This window comes from Triturus cristatus, chromosome 4_2, assembly GCF_964204655.1.
Source record: "Triturus cristatus chromosome 4_2, aTriCri1.1, whole genome shotgun sequence".
In the NCBI taxonomy this organism is placed as follows: domain Eukaryota; kingdom Metazoa; phylum Chordata; class Amphibia; order Caudata; family Salamandridae; genus Triturus; species Triturus cristatus.
The window spans coordinates 367,398,282-367,421,260 of NC_140586.1; the positions used below are offsets into that span (position 1 = coordinate 367,398,282).

The following is a 22,979-nucleotide window of genomic DNA, read 5'->3' on the forward strand; positions in this document are numbered from 1 at the left end:
TAAGTTCTCCTTCTGCTGCCTCCCAGAGGGAGTTGCAAGGGAAGTGGCACTATCCCTGGAAACAGAGTCTGTCCATTAGAGTCCAAGGAGCCAAGTCCAGGGTGTAGGGTGTACTTCTACTCCAGACTATTGTACATCCAGTCAGTGTGTCAGTTGACTTTCCTTTCCCATGTTCTATTTTACTTGTGCAAGGGCTTAAAAGAGGAGGTGACGAGTTTTAGAGGGTTCGTTTCCTTGTCCATTCCACAGATGCAACATCAGACCTTCGCCCTTAACTGACACATCCTGTAAACAGCTCACAGGTTGGTCCAAACCTATGCACAGCATTCTGGGTAATTTCTAGATGACAGAGTTAAACGAATAAATGAAGGATATAACTTTTAAAGTGCAAAAATGCGTGGAGGCGTCTTTGCGCTATGTTGGGCAAAGGACTGGCAGTGTCCTAAGTAGGGAAATTATAGGATCACTAAACGAGCCTGATTTTAAGTTGTTTCCTAAAGACAGGGAGTGAGGAAGCTGTTTTCAATTCAGTTGGCAAACGGTTCCATTGTAGAACCATAGCTCTGAACAAGTTTCTTCCTCCCCAGGTGGCACGTTTAAAAGTAGCAACCTAGCTGCACTGGAATGAAGAGTTCTGCCAGAAAACCTTTCCCTTTTTGCAAATGAGACTATTATTTGTGTGTCATCTGCGTATGATGCCAGTGACAAGCCAAAGGATTTTATCAGGGAGGTAAGAGGTGTAACATAAAGATTAAATAGGGTAGGGGATAGGTAAGGTATGATTCTGAATTAAATTCACCCAGCAACACCACTTGTCGGCGTCCAGAGAGAAAAGAATTTAGTAAGGTTAGAGCTGTGTCTTCAAACCCAAGATCCTGCACACGGTCCATCAATATCTTGTGTTCAACCATGTCGAAAACCACTGAAAGATCCAGCAGGATAAGTACCACATTGCCCGTTCTGTCACAGGACACTCTAATTTCCTCCGTGGCTGTAATCAACGCAGCTTAGGTACTATTATTTTCTCTAAAAACAAACTGCGTATCATCCAAATGATGATTATCCTCAATAAAGGAGGAAAGTTGGAGTTTGAGGATTTTTTCCACTAGTTTGGCTGGGTATGGAAGCCGAGATATAGGTCGATAGCTTTTTGGATTCAGACTATGGAGATTGGGCTTCTTTACGAGAGAAAGCACTGAGGCTGATTTCCAGGAACAGGGAAAATCCCTGTGTTAAACATGTTAGAGAAGATAACATATAGATGACGTGCTATTACTTCCGGAACCAGGTGGACAGTCTTCGGGGAGCATTGGTTGTGGAGTGATCCTGCTTTGATCTTTGGAATAAGTTCTGCAATCTGCACAGCTGGAAGGCTGTAAAATGTCAAAAAATGATTGACTTAGTTCTGAGTTTTGTAGACCTATTACCAGCACAGCTGCTGATGAAATTTGTAAAGATGTTCATAAGTTTTTCCTGGAGAAGAAACATGCTAAGGAATCACAAACATCTTTTTTTTTTTTTTTTTTGTTTTTTATTGAGCAGAAAAAGGAGGATGCATTATACATGGTTTCAAGCATTACATTTAAATAACAACTGAAGATAAGCAAAACAGGGGAAAAAAAAGGGGGGCAAGATCCCAAATCAACTGAAATGGGAGAAGCGAGATAATTCATGAAAAACGAAGCTATTGACAATTCATTCCATTATATCATACAATGCATCGATATTGAAGTGCAGTGCAAAATATAGAACCACTCCATAGCATGTATATATCTTGAGAGATATTAGCTCTAGAGTCCATTAAAAAGAGAAAAGTGCTGCAGAAGTCTTCAGATACAATTTTTTTTTCCTTTCTTCCCCTTTTCTCCCTTCTTTCTTCCCCTTTTTCCCCTTCTCCCCCTTCTTCCTCCTCTTTTTTTTTCTTCCTCTCTATATCCCCAAATAAAGTGCAAATGCAGTAGCAGCAAATCATGACTTAATAGAATAAAGTGCGACTAGCAATGCACATGAAGATTAATTCCACATAAGGTGCGAATGCAATATCAACAAGTAATTCTGTCAACGAAAAGAGCCGTACTTAAGTCCTATAGTTCAGAGCAAAGAGTGAGGCAATTAAAGTGCAAATGCAGATAGCAATCAATAAATACATTATAGATTCACCTTAAGGGAATGCAACCTTTTTCCCCCCACGACACCCCCCAAAACATTCTAAATCGTAATTAAAGAAATAAAGGCACACAACCTCAATCATCATATCAAGGCATGCAGATCTAAGCAATTACACATAGTCGTTGCTCATTAGACCCCGTAAAAATTCTAAAAATCATCGAGAACCAATAGATCTGGAACTGTCCTTAAATATGAGTAGTTCCCTAAACCCCTTCCAATTTTTATCAAATTTCGTTATTCCCCCAACTCTCCTGGCATTGGCCTCTTCAAATCTACAAATCCTTTTCATTTTATTGAACCAAGTTAGATGGTTTGGTATATCCTTCGATTTCCAATTTTGAAGTATCAGGGAGCGAGCCACCATACAGGAGATTGCTACAAAAGCTTTGTCAGCGCTGGATAGAGTAGCTTCATCCCTCGCACCCCCAAATAATGCAATTTCAGCTTGAGGAGAAAGACACCTACCCAAGGCAATGCCCAAATCGCTAAATATTTCTCCCCAAAACTGGTCCAATAGTGGACAGGAGTAAAAAATATGATGCCAGCCACCTTCATCCTCCTGCTGACACCGAAAACACCTATTCGGAGAATCGGGGAATTTTTTCTGTATTATGGACGGTGTCCAATAAGCAAACCACCTTGATAGAAAGGACATTCTTTTAAAGTTGGCAGCACGTAGGGATCTATAGCCCAAGAGACAGATTTTCTCCCACTCCTGGAGACTAAACCTACAACCCGTCTCCCGAACTATTTTTTCCAGATGGTTTAATATAACTTTGTCCTGGACTTGATTCCTCAATATAGAGTACCACTTGCCCAACCCACAGCAGTTAGAGGCATATAAATCTATCATCATTTTATGTGGAGTATTTAAAATGCCCGCCATATTAGATATAAAATGAACTATCCGAAAATACTCAAGAAACTTGGGTTTTCTGTGGCATTCGGCTCTTGAGGTAATTTCCTGCCAGGACAAAACTCTATTTTGAACAATAAAGTGCTTGAGTAGAAAAAAAACACATTCTTCCCATATATCAATATGTCTAGATTGAAGGTGCAAACCGATGTTATTACACTCCCTCAATGTAACATATTGAAAGCCAGAAGAGCTTGTTTTCTTAAAAACTGCCTGAAGCCTAAATGATAAATCTCGAAGAGACTTATAGCGGGTCCTTTTGAGTAATTTAGATGTTTTTAGAAAAAAGGAAGATTGAACTCCTGCTTCTAAGATCATTTTATCTAAAAAAAAACAATCAAAATTACGCTTGTAGAATAAAGTATCGACCACAAAATTTAACAGAGCAGCCTCGTAGTAGGTTGATACCTGCGGGAGCGCTAGACCCCCTTGGATTATGGGTAATTGCACTATAGCTAATTTTACTCTGGGGGCTTTTTTCCCCCATATAAATTCCCTAAACAGAGTATCTAATTAATTAAAATATACTTGGTTGATACGTATAGGGACATTTAAGAATAAAAATGTTAACAGGGGAAGGATAGACATCTTGATCATAGAGACTCTCCCTATAATAGTAAGAGGGAGCACAGGCCATTGTTCTAATAGACTTTTTATCTTCTGCTTAGTCCTCAGATAATTCAATTCGAATAATTTATGATACTGATTCGTAACATAGATACCCAAATATCTTATAGGATCTAGTTTCTTAGCTTGAGCCCTAAACTTGACAGGAAACAAGTTAGGGTCCGAATTGAAAACGAGTATCTCAGTTTTTTTTTCATTTTTTTTGTAGCCACCGATCTGTTGAAACCGAGAGAATTCAGAAAAAACTCGATCTAAATTCTCTTTCTCCGGGGTTAGATATAAAATAATGTCATCAGCAAATAGCTTAACTTTAGACATCGCAGGTATTGGAGGAATAATAGCAGCATTATTTAGAATTTTTAAAACCAGAGGTTCGATAAAAAAGGTAAAAAGTAGGGGGGACAGTGGGCATCCCTCCCTCGTTCCCCGTTTTATTGCCACTTCCCCTATCTGTTCATGATTAATGACCACCTTAGCACTCGCATTCTGATAGATATTTCGAAGCATATTAATTACTTGTTGTGGGACGCCAAAGTGATCTAAAGTAAGAAATAATGTTTGCCAATTCACCAGATCGAAGGCTTTTTCAGCGTCGACCATTATAACTGCCGCAGGGATTTTGTTCGTGCTAAAAGAATCTAGGGCATGTATTAGAAATGGCGTGTTCATAGCCATTGATCGACCTGCGATAAATCCTGTTTGATTCCTGTGAATTATTTCTTGAGCCACAGGGAGAAAACGCAAGGCCCACAGCTTCATCAGGATCTTATAATCAGAATTAAGTAGGCTTATTGGTCTAAACGAGTTGACGTCTTCCAGGTTTTTATCTTTTTTTACAAATGATATTATAATAGATTCTTTAAACTCGCCTGGTACCATTCCACCCTTTCTAATATTATTAAAAAGTCTCTTTAATGGGGATGCCAATTCTTTCATAAAAACCTTATAAAATTCCAGTGGAAACCCGTCCTGACCACACGCCTTGCCCCCAGCCATTGATTTTATTGCTTTTATTATTTCTTCCTCCCCTATATCCTCGTCCAACTCTCTAACTTTATTCTCGGAAAGCCTGGGAACATCTATGTCTGAAAGATATATCTGGATTTGTTCATTACTAGTGGGATATTCTGTTGAATACAGCTGCCCATAATGTTGAAGAAATATCCGTGCAATATTATCCCTATCCACTGTAACATAATCAGAGGCCGGATCCTTAAGTGAGAGAATCAAGGAGGATTCTGTTTTGTTTCTCGTAGAGTTCGCTAGTAACTTTCCAATCAGCTGGCTCTCCTCATAAATTTTTTGTTGAAAGATTTTAGAATTGGAAATTTCCTCTAGGATAAAAAATTCCCTTAACTCCGAGCTAGCTTCATTGTAATGGTTAGCTCGAAGCTGAATCATTAAGGCATATTCTTGATTAACCTTATTCTGTAGGTCTTCTATTTTCAGTCTCCGAATTTTAGACTGAGTGGCCGTCACAGCTATTATTTGGCCCCGAGCTGCTGCCTTGAACCCGCCCCAAATGGCAAATGGGGCAGCAGTATTATCATTGACCATAAAATTTAGCAGGATCCATTCTCTAAACCCTGAAATCCATTCTGCGTTTTGGAGGAGAAGACGGTCCATCTGCCATCTAAGTCGTTGCCTAGCCCTCTGCCCTAAGACTAGAGATATCCCAACAAACGCATGATCTGAAAATGGATTAGCACGGATCCATGCATTTGGGACTTGTAACGACCTAGATATTAAGAAATAATCTATCCGGGAGGCTGAGTGGAACCGGTGAGAATAGAAAGTAAAAAATTCTATATCTTGGTGGAGTTGCCGCCAAGAGTCTACCAGCGAAAATTCCTCTTGAATTGCTCTCATTATATTTTTGTATTTGGTTTTAGTTGTTTCTTGTTTTTATTAGTAGTATCCTTCCTAGTATCTAAGTTGTAGTTAAAGTCCCCCCCAAAAATAATTTGTCCGGGGGAGGCAATTAGAATTTCATATATCTGGTTCAGGGGTACAACATTATCAATAATTGGACCATAATAATTTATAAAATTTAGCCTTATACCCTTGACTATAGTTGTTACCCAAATCCATCTCCCGAGAGTGTCTCTATGGACCTGCAAAAATTCCCAATCTATTTTGCTAGAAAAGTAAATTGCAACCCCTCTCATAGCTACCCCCGCCGAGGCAAAGAAAGCTGTAGAGAGCTTTTTGGGGATATATAAATTGGGGGAAATCGATTTAAGATGTGTTTCCTGCAAAAAAAGAACATGGTGATCCAGTGAGGAAGCCCATCTAATAAGTGCACCATATTTCTTTTTATTCAGTAAGCCGTTGGTGTTTAATGACAAAATCTGTAATCTACCGCTTGCCATGTCTAATCACTAGAAATAACATTTCATAAACCCTTTTCTCTGCTCTTTTTTTTCTGGAATATCCCTTCCCCTAACCGCCAAAACCCTTAACGCAGACCCCCCTTAGAAATGTGAACCCCCCTCTCCTGCAACCACGCTATCCACATTTCCCCCCCACCATCTATCCTGGGTGGCATGTTGTGCACCCTGTGTAGCGGCCAAAATGGGCCATCCCCTCCCCTAATAGAAAAAAAAAACAGGAGACGACAAAGAAAAACGAAAGCAAAAAAGAAATAGAAATAAATAAAGAGAGAATTCATCTATACAAAAAAAAAGCCCATTTACAGAACCTTTACAAGACTGTCCTATGGGTTTTGCCACTAAGACTCTGCGGAGGGTCTAGAAAGCTCTTTCAAAAAGATCTAGGCCTCATCTAGGTCCGAAAACATAAAGAACTTCCCCTTCACCAGGACCCGTAGCTTGGACTGCTGCGCAATCGAGGCCTGGGCACCATGTGCCTTGAATAAATGCAACATCTTAACAAACTCCTTTCTTCTACGAGCTGCCACCGCAGTCATGTCTGAAAAAATTTGACACTTCTGAGTCTCATTGATCGAAAACTGCCGTTGGTGAATAGCTTTTGACAGAATTTTCTCTTTTATTATATAGTAGGCGAAGTTCAAGAGAATCGTCCACGGGAATGGGGAGTTAGGGAAAGGCTGAGCAGGAACACGATGTGCCCTAGTAATGGAAAGATCCCCCTCGTGTTCCGGCAAGACTTGCTGCTTTATGAACGAATTGACCCAATGGAGAGTTTGTGAGCCCTCAATCCCTTCAGGCACCCCTACTATCCGGAGATTAGATCTCCTGGAGTGACTCTCTAGTTCTTTGACTTTATTCTCAAGATATCTTCTCTTTTTAACAGCCTCCCGTGACTCAGACAGAACAGAACTCATTTGATCCTCGATTGTGGATATTCTAGTCTCAGCTTCAGTGACTCTGGAAGGAATACCCTTGATCGCGTCCTCGATCTTGTCTAACCCCTGATTTAGTATGCTGATCTCGGTTTGTTGTATTTTTTTCATGTCTCTTATTTCTCCCAAAATAAAATTTAACATATCCCTAATATCTACTTGAAATGTTCCCGGATTTTCACTACTTAGATTAGCTAGGGATATATTTTTAGGATAAGTTAGCGGCGTCATGGAGGAAGGGAGCCCAGGTTCAGCTGACGGTTCTTGTATAGAAGACTGCAGAGATGGTACCGAAGCCTGGAGGGGCTCAATAGTTATTCCTAGTGACTCTAGAACCCCATGCGCCACAGAGTCATCAACGTGTTTTACTACATCCGTTCCAAGGGATAAATCAGGGGTCTTCTCCTTTCCTGTTGTCTTTGTATGTGCCAGGAGATAAGGAGTTGGTGAATAGCTTTTGACAGAATTTTCTCTTTTATTATATAGTAGGCGAAGTTCAAGAGAATCGTCCACGGGAATGGGGAGTTAGGGAAAGGCTGAGCAGGAACACGATGTGCCCTAGTAATGGAAAGATCCCCCTCGTGTTCCGGCAAGACTTGCTGCTTTATGAACGAATTGACCCAATGGAGAGTTTGTGAGCCCTCAATCCCTTCAGGCACCCCTACTATCCGGAGATTAGATCTCCTGGAGTGACTCTCTAGTTCTTTGACTTTATTCTCAAGATATCTTCTCTTTTTAACAGCCTCCCGTGACTCAGACAGAACAGAACTCATTTGATCCTCGATTGTGGATATTCTAGTCTCAGCTTCAGTGACTCTGGAGCGTCATGGAGGAAGGGAGCCCAGGTTCAGCTGACGGTTCTTGTATAGAAGACTGCAGAGATGGTACCGAAGCCTGGAGGGGCTCAATAGTTATTCCTAGTGACTCTAGAACCCCATGCGCCACAGAGTCATCAACGTGTTTTACTACATCCGTTCCAAGGGATAAATCAGGGGTCTTCTCCTTTCCTGTTGTCTTTGTATGTGCCAGGAGATAAGAGTCCTCCTGCAGGGTGAGATTCTTGCAACCAGACAAAGTCACAGGCGAGATCAATACTGATACTGTAGAGCCTAATGGCTGAGGTGGTGAGGATTGCGGAGGGGGCTGAGGAGACTGTGAACATAGGGAATTTTTTTATCTCTTTTGGAGCATTACTTATTGCAATAGAGTCATGATTAGTACAGGAGAGGGTGGGCATGACCTCCCACGGGCTGCTTTTCTCTTGAGACACGGATAGGTCAGCCAGAGATGTTCTGTTTTCACCACTATCTGCTATCATGTCCGGGGAGGTAACGTCATCTGAGCTTCCCAGCATACTCTGACTCTGTGGTGAGGATAGAGCCATACCCCTTTCACTTTTGCGAACCGCTTGACGTGCCATTTTTGTAAGGGCACGGCGCGTTTTCTTAATTTTTTGAGCTTCAGATCTAGAGGTTTTTCCATCTGCCGCTCCCTCTTTCTGGGGTCTCACCATGTTTCTGAATATATTTTCTTTGCCCCCTCCCCTACTTCCTTTTTCTTTTTCTCTTCTTTAGACTCCAAATGTTATTCAACTTTGCTTTCTCTCCACATTAATAGGCTCCCATACAACATTTCATCTCGGCTCTCCCACCACAATTTCCTCCTTACGTGTTTTCAGCCGGACTGTACTGTACAGGATTCGAGCATCGCTCTGCTCCCTGATGCCATACTGGTATTACAATCTTCAGTGTGATATCGATGGAGCCTGAGCTGCTATCCCTGACATCAGCATTGGAGCGTTGGAGCCCGTTTTTTTTCTCTCTCCTTCTCAGCAGCATTACAGGTAATATTTATTCCTTTACCGGCCTCTGGCATCTCGCGTGTTTATTCAATTCCCCGCTGCCGCCATCCGCCATCCGCCGCCATCCGTGTGTGTTTTCGTCCTGCTAGCGAGAAGGGGGTGGGGCCATTAGCACGCTTGCGGCGTGGAGGCAAGGTACTCCCGCACGCCGGCATCCTCACATAAGGAATCACAAACATCTTGATGATTGACTGCTATAATATTTACCATGGGGGTGTTTAATATTTTTATAGTGGGCTGTTTCTATTTGTTCTGTGTAGTATTTAGATTTGGCTGCAAGCATTGATTTTGTATAACTTCTTAAGTAGATTTTATATTTTTCCTCTCCTCTACCTTATATTCCGTGCGCCATTTGCACTTTTGTCTTTGACAATCCTGTTTGACGGTTCTAACAGATTCATCAAACCAGGGTTGAAAAATCTTTGTTTTGTTTTTGGCTGGACCCCTAAGTGGATCAATAACATTGAGGGATGAGCTGATCCAGTTAAAATAGTCCTCTGTCATCTGATCTAGATTAGTGTCATTTATAGAAAATGATTGTGATAACCAATAATCCAAGTCGGTAGTTTGGACTTTATGACACGCACTGTTAGCCACGATCAGTTTACGTGCTATTATAAGAGAGCTACCTTGTAATTTTAGGTTCCACATTACTTCATAGTGATCCGTCCAGGTTAATGGCAAAGAATGGATAAACTTAATGTTGGGGTTGGTGGTGAAAATCCCATCTAGCAACTGATGTGTGTGCCCCTCCAATATTTTAGCAAAGCGGATACCTGACAGATAATCTAAAAGGTGTTCTGGTTCTGTATCCAAACGATTTTCCAAATGAAAATGAAAATCCCCAATAACCCTAAAGTCAGATTTCAGTAAAAGAACTTCCAGTAACTGGCTGAGTTTTCCTACAAATGTTACTCTTTGTCCCGATGGATGATAGATGAGCATCCCATTAAATGATTGGTTCTTTGTGACTTCAATATTTAATATCACAGCTCCCATTCCCTCAATAGTAACTGGATTAAAAGCCACTAACGAGTACTCTCAGTAAATTATTGCTGGTCCCCACCCCTTTAATTAGGTCTGTCGAGACGGAACAAGGTATAACCATCAAGTGTCACCTCTGTGATCTCAGGGCCATGTTTCTGTCGCAAAAACCAAGTCTATGCAGTGGTTAGAAATGAAATTGGCTACTTCCATATTGTGTTTTACCATCAATCTGGTATTCATAAGGGCACAGATGATGGCTGTCTGGTCAACTAGGAGCTTAGGTCTGTTGGAAATACTTTCAAAAATAGAGCCCGCCAGGGTGAGTGCATGGTCAGAAAACTACTGTTGCAGTTTGAGCAGGAGATCGGTAGGGGTTCAGTTATAGCTGCTATACTTGATGGTGGAAAATTGGCTGACTTTCTCTTTACCTTTAAGTCAAGAAGTGCTTCTCATGAGTAACTAAGTCCCTGATGTGAATCTATGTGAGGATGGCCAGGGGGACAGGCACCGGGCACAGTCCAGGCGCGGACGGGTGCAGACAGGCTTGCCTTGTGTGCGACTTGGTTGCGCCTGCGGCACGCCGCTGTCACAAGCCTGATGCACGTCGGTGCCATCCTCAAATTTTAGAGTGAGGAAAGAAGGTCAGGCAAACAGCTTGACCGCTGGCCACCCAAAATGGTGTCTATAGTCAGGAAGAAAGCGTGAATAATGCCGCTCCCTCCACTCAATCAGCATGGGAGGGCTGTAGTCGACTGGGGTGGAACGGGATCACCAGATGGGGGCTAGGAAACCAACTACCCAGGAACAACAGATAAAAATGAACAAGTAAGTTTGTCTGCAGAAAAGATCACCCAGTAGCAATCAAAAGATATCAAAAAGGTACTGTGAGCAGGTTAAAAATAAATGCTTGTGAGGTTTTTCTACTGCATCTGTAAGCTCTGTCCCCTTTGCGTCTTTTTTTTTATTTGAGTTTTATATAGCGCTGGCTAGACTCAGAGGTATCAGAGCGTTTTACATGAGGATTAAGACATGTTACAGCGTTAAATCATTTACATTACAGTTACATCCGTTGCTAGTGCATTCAATAAACATAGTAAAACAAGACCTATGGAGTAAAGAGGGTAATAGGGGGAAAAGTAAGGGGTTTGAGTGCAGATCAGGAATCAGCAGAAAGGCCATCAGTAATCAGCAGAAAGGTAATGGGGAAAAGAACAAGTAGGGGACACCAGAAGAGTCAGACTCAGACAAAACTGGTGGAGATCCCATGATCACCCATATCAGATCTGGAATTCCTCATAGCGTCGGGCCGCAAAAGAGAAGGAGCTGGTCTGAGGGAGAGGGAGTAAAAGGTGTCTCCTGGTCAAGTCCCTTGACGCTGGGGAGGGAAAGGAACATAACGGCAGCAGATAACGCCAATGGTAGAATACATCTATTATGTAATGGATGATGGTTAACTAAGGGAACCTCAAACTGGTGTCTATTGTGCCTGGATGTACGTATCTGCCAATAAAACAATTGCACCAAATATACAGACACTAAATGGCGACACTTCACATTAGCAACATCAGAATGTATTCTGTGAGGGGATACTATGAGCTACTGAGCGTGAAGATCGACTTTGTGCTTTGGTCAGTTTGGCAATGCCAGTACTGTTGAATGGTGAGCCTGGCATTAACACTGGGTCACAGTAATGCCAACATTAAAATAAAAAAAAATTGCGATCTTTCCATTGGATTGGTCTCAAACGTATTGTAGTCCTAGCTGATAATTAATTACATAAACTGCACAAGGGATATGACGTGCTTGTATTGCATGGCGATTTTTATGGTCCTTTCCATTTATCTTGTATTCAAGTGGGTCCACAATGACTGACCTGCACCTTTTAGATTAAGAGTATACTGCAGTACATAGCCCAAGGAAAAATGACCTATCGGGATACAGCTTACCTAAATATACCTCAAAATAATGCAAGAGGGATACAGCTTGCATAAAGTTGCATTCAAATAAAGCAAGTGGAATACAGTGAGCATTAAGATGCATCAAAATAGTGTAAGTGGGATATAGCATGCATTAAGATGCAATAAAATACAGCTTTAAAAAAAAACATGAATTGCACTGAAGGAAAGCTTATTTGCCCTTGAGATTGTGGGCAATTTTATCATAAGGAAAATCGAACCATCCTACAATTTTATAGTGAGAAAAGTTGGTCAGGGGAACAGCTAGACTGTTGCCCACTCAAAATGGTAGCTATAGTCAGGAAGAGAGCGCAAATAATGCCCCCCCTCCAACTTAATCAGCACAGGAGTGCTACGGTGGACCGGGGAGGAACGGGATCACCAACTGGAGGCTAGCAAACTAACTACCCAGGAACAACAGATAAAAATTAAACAGGTAAGTTTGTCTGCAGAAGAGATCACCCATCAGTGGTCTGAGAGATCCCTCTCAGTTACATAGATCCACCCCTAGCTAACACTGCCCTCCAAGACATTAAAGGGTGCCCATAGTGTGACTTGTAGCGAAGTTCTGCCTATTTCACTACTGTCCCTCTAAGAAGGTCGTACTGAAGTTTGTCAATGAGTGTTAGCTGACCCACCCGTGCAGATTTCTTCTCCACCCTCATTCTCAACCAGGCCATTCCTGCTCAGAAGGGCATATTTTCCAAGGGAGGTGTCTTAACTGTCAGATGGCTAGAAGAGTAATTAACGTGACCAGCAGTGTAGTGCAAATCCTGAATCTTGTTAGCGATGGACCAGTGAAATATTGCAAAAACTAAATAGCACGAAGGAGCAAAATTATGTAGAAATTATTATTACCTTTGCACTTGGGACCCTTTTAAACATGGGAAAAGTCAGGTTAATAATTTTATTATGTTGAGTCTATCCAAAATTATATTTTGTGCAGTGTTCAACCAAAGAGTAAATTCCGTGAAGAACTACAGACTTACTATGAGAAGCTGGCTTGGTATATGGTGCTCACTTATGTAAGTGTAGCACCTTGCACCAATCCAGACAACCCTTATGGTGATTTAAGTGGTCGTAGACAACCTTAGAAAACTCTCTTAGTGGTAGCTGTGGAGAGTAGCCTTCGGGCTTAGTCCAAAAGGAGTGTAAAGCAGCTAGTTTTACCAGTTTGTGATCTCATGGTATGCATTAAGTGAACAAAAATCACACAGTGTAGTTATGAAAATAGGTATTTTATTACAGACACTAACATAATGTATTATCTCCTACCAGGAGATACCAATACAATACACACAATATTCAGGAAATAGAGCACGTATGTAGAACAAATACGAAGTGGTCTCCGGGGGGAGACCAAACCATATACTAAAATAGTGGAATGCAAACCACAACTCAAGTCAAGAATGAACCCAGAAGATGTAGAAGAGCCGGGGACCCATGAACCACCCAAGGTGAGTATCTAGGAACCCCACCGAGTTCGTGTGCAATGTGGAAACACAACCGCGTGCTCAATGTTAGTCAATGGGTAAGTCGCAGTTACAGTTATAAAGAAAAAGGACCCTTCCCAGTGGAGCCTGAAGACACCCCATGGAAGATAGAAGGTTGGAGAGTCATCCCACCAGCGGATACTCCAGAAACCAGGATACCTACACCAGGGACGCTGGGTGCATAGGTGTCAAGTGAAGTCAGAAACGGCCATAGACCACAATGTAGTGACTTCAAGAAAGATGCCACTGGAGAAAAAGACGAAAGAGTCCGGTAGACCCCAAAGGTGGATTCAAGTTGAGAGGTACCTTCAAGCAGAGTGGACAGAGTCTATGACACTCAGGAGTGACCAGGAGGCAAGGAAGGCGAATGCCCACTGATGTCGGGAATGCAGGAGAGGTTTACGGTGCCTTTTATGTTGTAGCTGTGCAGATCAGACAATGCTGTGGATGACCAGGAGCCAGATACGTGCTGTCCCATGTCGGATGTCGAGTGCCAAGGGGTCAGCGTCCGGCATATGTAGTGTCGTGACCAGCAAGGTCCTAGGGACTCACCAAGTGAAGGAGAGTCAGAGAAGGCCCCAAGCAAACAGGGGAGCCCACTGGTGCCAAAGAAGACTCTCAAGAGGACCCACGGGCCAAAGGCACAAGAGTCGCAAGAGGACCTCGAGCAGCTCATCAAGAGTTGCAGGCCACGGTGCAGAGGATGCGCTGTAGGTGAGGTTCTTGGCTGAAGAGGATGCTTGAGGTAGGAGCTTGTTTGGTCCTGAAGGTCTCTGGAGGAGAGAGCCAACAAGCCTTGGCAACGGCAAGTCGACACAGTGCTCAGGGGTTCTGTTCCAGCGGTTCCAATGAGGGATACTGGCCTCAAACTTGGTGAGAGGACAGCACAGGCCTCGGGGGAGTTGTAGAACCACCACCTGTGTTGCTGAGCCTTTCAAAGGACGTGGGAGCCCAGGATCAGCAGACCGTCAGCTCTGTTGCAGTGCCTGCAGATGCAGGGGAGGGACTCCTTCACTCCAAGGGAGATTACTTTGGGTTTCTTGGAGTTCCACAGGCCTGGCTAAGTACCTGAATGGAGCACGGATGCAGCAGGAATCTTCCCTGATGAGGTCTTGGTTCCTTAAGTGAAGTAAAGCAAAGTCCAAAGTGTCCAGACGGTCAAAGTTGAAGTGGTAAGTGATCTGAATCTTATCACACAACTAATCTAGGGACCTACCCACAGTTCAGCTCTTAAGTACCCCTGGGAAAGGGTTGAGAGGATTCAGGGGTCCCTCCCAAAGAAGGAGCTGGATAATGGGGAGGATACTTCCAGGTCCCTTATCCAGTTTTGCACAAGAGCGGAAGCCAATGGCTTCATGAAGTGGTTTGAACAGGAGTATGCAAGGAGAGCACCAAGTGTGCCCTTTAAGCAGTCTCAGTGTTGCTGGAAAGTGCACCCACCATGGCCCAATACACTAAGCCTTGTCTGGGAGGTGGTCACACCTCCCTGTGACAGGATATCTTTTGTTCTTCCTTCCCCTGCTCGAGCTTGACTCGGAAGCAGGAGGGCAGAAACTTGACTCTGGTCGGCTGCAGCCCTAGATTACAGTCCTTTTCTGGAAGACTTGTACCTGGAGCACTGAGGGAGTTTTACAATGCATGTAATCATACCTCCCACACCGTATGATTGATACCAAACATGACAGGGTTCGTTACAGCCAGTTTAGAGATGTTCATCGCGTGATGACGCATGGCCACTCTACATGTCGTAATGGCTGATGTAATTACAACCCAGGAGAATGGACTCTGTAGGTTGTAGGGATGCCTGCTCATGCTGGAGCATCCTCACACTTGGGACCCAGCACCCTGCCTTCAGGATTGAAAGGCCTGCCTTAGGGGTGACTTATAGGTTTTATAGGTAGTGACCTCAGATACAGCAAAACCTATATCTGTTGTAAGTGGTGCTAGCACCAGCTTACACAGGCAGCAATGGCAGGCCTGTAGTCACAATTTGAGTGGTCTCTTATGGGTGGCATAATACATGCTTCAGCCCATGGAAGACCCTTGGTGTACCTACACCCTGTGTACCTTGGTACCATATAATAGGCACTTACAAGGGTAACCCAGTAGCCAATCTGGTGTGTACCAAAGTAACCACCATGTCCAATTTAGGGAGGAGGCACAGAGACACAGTCTGTCTAGTCAGACACTATAACAACACCAGGCAAAAGGTGGAGGTAACCATGCAGAAGGATCTGACCTTCCTACACTTACATTTTAGTATTCTCTTTTTGGATGCCTAACTAAGGGCCTAATTATGAGGTTGGCGGTCCCTGGAACGCCAAACTCATGGTGGGGCACCGGTAGCGGCAGTCCAACCGTTGTATTATGATTTGGATGGTCAGACTGCCATAAGACTGCTGCTACTGCCAGGAAACTACTATCCCCAGTGGTCTTGCATTGGTCAGAAGCTCTAACATGTTGGTGGTGCCTCTTCGGCACCTCAATGCATATTTGGAGTTTCCTCACTGCCACCGTGTTTATGGCGGTGAGCCCTCTTTCAAAAGTGTGGTGGTAAAAAACTAAGAGGGCCCTACTGGGCCCCCAGTTGCCTCAGGCCCATGGGGTGCATGCAGGGGGCACATGCATCCCCAGTTCCAGCACGGAATGGACTTCACAGTCTATGCCCTGCTGGAACGAGTTGTGGCGGTGCCATGGCACTGCCTTTCTAAGGCTCTCCTATTAGCCTTTGAAAGGCTCCGCCGTGGGACCTCCGCTGCAGGACCGCCCACCAGGATTACAACTTGTAATCTGGTGGGCAGGCGGCAGTCAGATTGGTGCCGTGGGAGAAGGGTAGGAGCTCCCATGCTGATGAAGTCGTAATTAGGCCCTAAATAACAAGACCTGTAAATGCCCTTGTCCGATAAATGACACTTGTAGGTTATTCCAAAATCCACATGTAGATGGTATAATCGAGAAAGCCATTAGCATCTATTTCCTCTACTCTGATAAAGCCTTAGAGGCTTCTACGCCTGTAGGTAACTTTCATTATATGGCAGTGATCATATGCAATTGCTGAATTGCCTGTTACCTATGTGATTATATCTGTTTGATTTTTATGTGCGTGGGAGGCTAATTTGAGCAGAATGCCTTGTATAGAGAGACATTTTCTGCTCAAATCTGTCTCCTCCTGGTATTTTGAGTAACTTCTTTGTGTGATGTATGCTTTTACCTAAAAAGATTATGAGAGATACCAGACCAAAACATTAGACACATCAATAATTTCATCAAAATGTCATCAAATTTTACCAAACGTTTGGTGGGGGAGGCAGAATACAAAGATGATTCACTTCCTTACTAGTTGCCTGTGTCCACCACTGACACATGTAAGGACTTCTGCATTCTCCATGAATGCATTCTCATTATATCTGCAAAGCACAATTCCATGTGTTAGCTAAAACAGATATAAATGCGCTTTAGAATTCCAGAGCGTTTTCATAGATGCTGTTGCATTGCAATTGCAGCTGCAATCAAATCATTTCTCCATCATGAAAAGCTAAAGGCCTTCAAGGTGCCCAATCAATGGAACTGAATGATTCAAAATGTTTGGCCTGTTTCACAAAGATTTTGCAGTTAGTAAGTGTAGGAGGCTGGCTTCGTATATGGTGCACAGTATTTAAGTCACTCATCTTTGACCTAATCCAGACAACCCTTATGGTGATTTTAGTGGTCTTTGAAAACCTTTGAATGCTCTCAAAGTGGCAGCTGTGGAGAGCAGGCTTTAGGCTTATCTTGAAGAAGTGTATAGTAGATTGTATTACCAACTTTAATGAGTTAATGAGTAGTGTAGGTTAGATGAAAAGGAAAACACGCAGTGTTCATAAAAATTGGTCTTACCTAATTAGACACACTATCGCTAACACACTGGAATATTTCCTAACCAGAGATATCGACAAAATACACAAGAATACTTTTGAATAATCAGGTAAGTAGCACGATATACACTGGTCTTCAGGGGGCAGCCAAACCATATACTAATAAAGTGAAATGCGAACTGCAAAGGAGAACAGGACTTGGACCAGATGACCCAGAGGAGCCAGAGACACAAGGAACCACCTAATGTAAATACCCAGGAACCCCACTGAGTCTGCGTGCAGAGTGGAAAAACAGCTGCATGCCCAATGGAAGTAAATAGAGAAGTCGCAGTTGCAGTTTTAAAGAAGAAGGGCCCTTCTCAGGGGACCCTGAAGAATTCCTCTGGAGGACAGAAGGTTGAAGTGCCACTCCAAACGTGGATACCCCAGGAACCAGATTACCTGCACCAGGGAAGACTGGTGTATAGGGGGTGAAGAGACCTTGAAAGGCTATTACCAGGAGCACAAGGGGTCTTTCTAGGACCCTCCAGTACATGGGATTATACCCTTAACACCAGAATCAGTGTTGGGGAATGATTTCAACATATTTGATACCGGTTCAGTGCAGCCACTATATAGTTAGACATCTTGTAATGACTGATGTCCACTATGTGTCTTAAATTGGCTGACTGCACTTGCCAAGCCTGGAGAATCAACTCTGGGTTTGTAGGGGTGTCCAGCTCATGCAGGGGTACCCTCACACTTGTAACCAAGCACCCTGCCATTAGGATTGAAGAGCCTGCAATAGGGGTAACTTATAGGCGTCTGAGTGCAGTGACCTTAGATATAAGGAAACCTATATCTGTTGTGAGAGGTGCAAGCACCATCTTACACAGGCTGCAATGGAAGGCCTAGTAGTCACAGTTTTGAGTGGAATATTATGGGTGGCACATTACATGCTGCAGCCCATTGGAGACCCCTGGTGTACCTATGCCCTGGGTACCTTAGTACGATATGCTGGGACTTATAAGGGTATAAGGGTACACCAGTAGCCAATTGTGGAGATATCAAAGTACTTAGCATGTCAATTTAGGGGAGAAAGCACAGTTGCTGGGGTCCTGATTAGCAGGTTCCCAGCTGACTAGGTCAAAAACACACTGACATGAGGCAAAAAGTGGGGGTAACCATGCTAGCAGATCCTACCTTCCTACAGTAAGTGGAACACAATTTTGTTGGACTGATTCTAACAGTTAATCAGGAATCCTACTGGCTTAAACCTGACTCACGTCTTGAATTTAGAGTAAGACAAGAGTATTGCAAGCACAAGTCGCTGCGAAATATGTGTGAATTCTACTCACTATGTTTAGTATCCTGAGGTAATTCTGTACTTACGTATGCATTGTGGCACATCCCCTGACCATTTCCCATCAATGCAAGTCAGTATTCTTGTCCTTTCCAAAGCATAATCCTCGTCGCATACGTATTCAACAGATGAATCCTGATTATATTGATTTTTCACATCTCCAACAATTTTTCCATGGGGAACCAATGGTGGTCTAGAGCAAGCTGGGGGAGCTGAATGAAAACAAAGAAGAGTGTAATGTATTAGGATGCATCCAGATTTGCAAAGGTAGATTTGAGGCAAAAACTGTAACTGCAATATATTTTCTGCAATGCCAAATCCATCTTTATGAAAGTGATAAAAACCTAAATAGGCGCATGCAAACTGAACTGAGATGTAATGCATTGAATTTCACCATATCCCTGAGAATCTCCTGTAGTAATACGAGCCTTTGGGCTTTTAGTGGGTCTTTCTGATCCTATACAGTAGCCCCGGGCAAACAGCAACCCTGGAAACTTTTCACAGCATTGATAATCATTTTGTGTTAATTCATGGTTAAATGTTTAAAGGGCGCACTGGAAGTATTTAGAAGGTATAAGTCAAGTTCAACAATTATGTAATGTTGAATGCTGCGGTCGACATACATAGAGGAAGGAGGCCAACAGTTCTGCTCAGTGGAAATGCCCTGCTTACCTGTGCCCTACTGAAGAAAACAAAAAAGTGATGTATAGATTGCGTAACCCCTTGACTGCTTGAATGCTTGGGGTCCAGACCCCTATGGTTCTAATCCCTTTTTGATGTGTGGGTCCTCCATTCTTAAACCTTCATAAAAACCTTCCTCAAAAGGTAACCACGCCAGGGTTTCCCAGATTTTGTAATTCTAAAGGTATCCACGGGTTGTTGATTCTTCTTAAGGGAACTCTATCAGTCATCTTAAATGGGAGACTAATGAAGTTTTGCCAGCCAATTGAGAAGCCTTATGAATTCTTAAGTAAATGTGGCATCCTTCAAATTCAGTTAGGTTATCAGAATAGAAGGACAGGAACACTCATTTCAAAACAAAAGTAAAAAATACAAATAGTTAAATTGAGGCACTAGTAGCGTAATTAACGTTTTATAAAATCAGCCCAGGAAACTGCTTACAGAGTTAAGCATATCACTAAGTAGCAAATGTGAAAACAACCAATAGTGGATTTGTTTCAGTTTTAGCAATATAATCACATTTTAAGAAGCAATACTCACTGTTGTCGCACTCTGGATAGTCCAGGTTCCCCCGGGTGCACTCGACTGTCATTATTTGATTTGGTTTCTTGTAGAAACCTGGTTTACATTCAAACTCCGCCATGGTTCCATCTTTAATTTCTGTATTTTCATTCATAAGTATAATGTTCTTTAGATCCATTTCCTTGGATGATGGTGTGCACGATCCTGTGAACCAAAGTATCATATGTACTTATTATTATTTTCATTTTGTAATACATTTTCATACGTCATCCTCTTATAATGTCAGCTCTTTGGAACAGCTAAGAATAAAGATGCATATCTGAATCTTAATTCTTGCTAAGAGAAGTCACTTTTTAGGTATTGGCTATAACCAGGTTTAGGTCTCTGTCGGCAGAACTTTTGTTTCCAATCCATAACATATACATATATGGGTATTTGTGTCAGCTCCTTCATTATGATTGGTTATATTTGTTATCTACCTCTGTAAGCTGTATATATCTTTTCTCCACATTCCTATGTTTGAGCCACCCAGAATCATTTTAGTCTCACAGAGTTCTGACTTCATGAGTGGTACCCTTCCACTGCACATCTGAGGTGAACCTTATTTTCGATGGCACATTCCACAGAGGTGCATGTGTTTCCTTTCTGTCTCTCCATTTAGTCTTCCTCTCCTCCTCTTCTCCCCATCCCGCGCCATACATTATTTATTTATTTACCTATACAAATATTTTTACAAAGGCCCCACAGATACAAAATGCTGCTGGGCTGCTTGTATCATTTTGGTGGGTTTCACGCACACTTTCTACTTACTTTTAATATATTGGAATTTGCCCCTCTGACATGACATAACATGTGTATTTGTAAAGTGCATGTTCACCCAGAGGCATCTTTGTGCTGAATAACAGATGTTTATTGTCACCCAAGTCAATGGTACTCATTTTATTGACCACAGATGGATGAAAGGCTGAGCTGACCCGCCAGGATTTGGACCTGTGACTGCGAGGTCGAAAACAGGCCCCTGCAGTGGACAGAGTAGCCCACTGACCCACTAGACGGCTGCCGATTTACTGCGCTCGAACAGTATATTGAAAGTGGCTGCCATGATGCTGAGGGATAAAAAGGTAGATTTCCCGTATATAAGGAGTATCGGACCTGTATTATGTTAGCATGATGCATCTATACCTACACTCTCTGTTTAATATATTTTGCTTGGAAGGAAACCCTTTTCTTTCCTCCCTTTATATCTATTGCCAAAGAGTAGGCTGAGAACCATACAGTCGCCATCTTGAGCACGGGCCGTGATCACTCGTTGATCACGCGCAGTTGTCAGGACCCAGCTCATCTGAGTTATTGTTAGCAGCTGAAGGTAGGCCGTTCACTCGACTGTTCTAAAGACTCAAGGTCGCATCTGGCTTTGTGGGTGATAAGCGCATTCCTGGAGGCGCTGTGCCTACACTCCCAGGCACCAAGACGAAAGGGAGTCACCCCTCCTGACCTCATCAGTAATAGATAGTCAATCCTTTGTACTGATCTGATGTGTGCCATATATGGTCCTTTCCTGGAGCTCGAGGGCCAACTGGTGTTTTTCCATTCACAGTGATTTTATGTGTTGAACTGAAAAGTATATAACCGCATGTTTGAATACGAGCCAACAGTCTTCTCTGCGCACCTGATGGGTGAGTTTCGGAGAGGCTCCTCTATAGAGTATTTTGTCTAATAAACGATCAAACCTTTTTCACTGCCAACTGACTGATTATTTGGTAATGGTATTGGGACTATTGGTAGGTATAGTCCTTTAGTTTATTTTTATGGTACATCAGTTGGCGACTCCGCCGGGACTCCGTGACTGGGTCGTCCTCCCCGTAAGCGGGCGATAAGGACAAAGGGGTAATTCTGGTCGAGCGGGTGGACGGAAAAAGGATCCTTTGAAATTTAGCCATCTTTGGTATGAACTTACTCCGCCCTCACGCTCAGAGTATCCCCAGCTGCTAGTGACCCTTCACCGGAGTCCTACGGGCGTAACCCAGGAGCTGACCGTGTTGGTCTTCAGGAAGTTGGCAGTGGAGAACACGCAATTGTACCTATGTGCACCAGGTGAGTGGAATTGTTTTGATGTTCTTGGCATGCACTGTTGAGCAGTGCTTTTGAAGCAGTTAACTGTGTAAGTATTTGGTAGTCAGTGTACCACGGAGAATTTTGGGGGTCTGACGGGGCAGCATTTTGGTGGCTGCACGTATAGATGCTCCACGGACCTTTTGTGAATACTAGAGATGCCGATCGGATGCCTGGTGTGGCACGTGTGGTGCGCGCCCGTCCGGACTGCTCTTGGAAAGGTCTGTGGCTGTACCTGGGTAGCCTTGGGAATACATCTGAAGCAGTGCTAATAAAGCGGGCTTAGTCAGAATAGTATCAAGAGTGAACCAGGAAGGCCGCGGGATGGTATGTAGGCCGGTCTGTGGTTATACCTGTCTGGCGGTCTCTCCGTAGTCTTTGGACTGCTTGGTTTTGGTATCTGTTGGTCTTGGATTTTGAATTTGGTTGATTCTCCATGAACAGGAGTCGATGGGCTTTGTTCTCTGTTTGAAAGGACGTCATTCTCGAATATTTTTGCATGTATATATATATTATTGCCTTGTGTATGTTTGAATGAGTGTGAGGTTGTATGTTTTGTGAATGTTTGAACATGGCCATGTTTGGAAGTTTGTTTTTGTGATCAAATTAGGAACGTGTGACGACAATAACCATGCCGCGTTTTAGCAAATTGAGTTGTTTTGGATGTTGTTGTCGCCCCAATGATACGCGTTTGGCTGAAAGTCAACCTGCCCCACCTGAGGGCAGCCCAAGTTATGATATGTATGTAAAGCATGGTATTACACCTCTCTTGATTAACACACTATGGCATAAATATACTAAAGATAATGTGGAATTACAATGGCCCTTAACCGGGTCTTTTGATGAGAAAAAGATACATTTTCTGCAGGATCGATTATTTTCTAAACGTAGTCGACAGTCAATGTTTGACTCTCTAAACCTGTGGCAGAAGGAAGCAAAGCGTAGACGTATGCGGGAAGAGAAAGTATGTAGGATGAAAGGAAATCAGACAATTACACAGAAAGCTATAGCTTATGATAAGGCACAAACTGAGCAAGGGATTGATTGAGCAGACAGACAATTTAGATTACAAGTGGATAAGACCTATGTGGCCAGGACTGAAGCGGAGGATGAGATAGAGGATTTATTGGATACT

At 43.0% G+C, this 22,979-nt stretch overlaps 1 protein-coding gene across 5 annotated transcripts in view; it reads right to left on the reverse strand.

Moving 5' to 3' along the window:
* The window catches only part of LOC146833904 (complement factor H-like), a 1,264,875-nt gene that overhangs the window by 695,259 nt on the left and 546,637 nt on the right, over positions 1 to 22,979 (reverse strand). For all 5 annotated transcript variants that reach the window (XM_085601813.1, XM_085601812.1, XM_085601811.1 and 2 more), the window contains 2 exons: positions 19,751 to 19,936; positions 18,559 to 18,741 (listed from right to left, as the gene is read on the reverse strand). In XM_085601813.1, the coding sequence (XP_085457939.1) occupies positions 18,559 to 18,741; positions 19,751 to 19,936 (369 nt within the window). The remainder of the gene's footprint in view (positions 1 to 18,558; positions 18,742 to 19,750; positions 19,937 to 22,979) is intronic.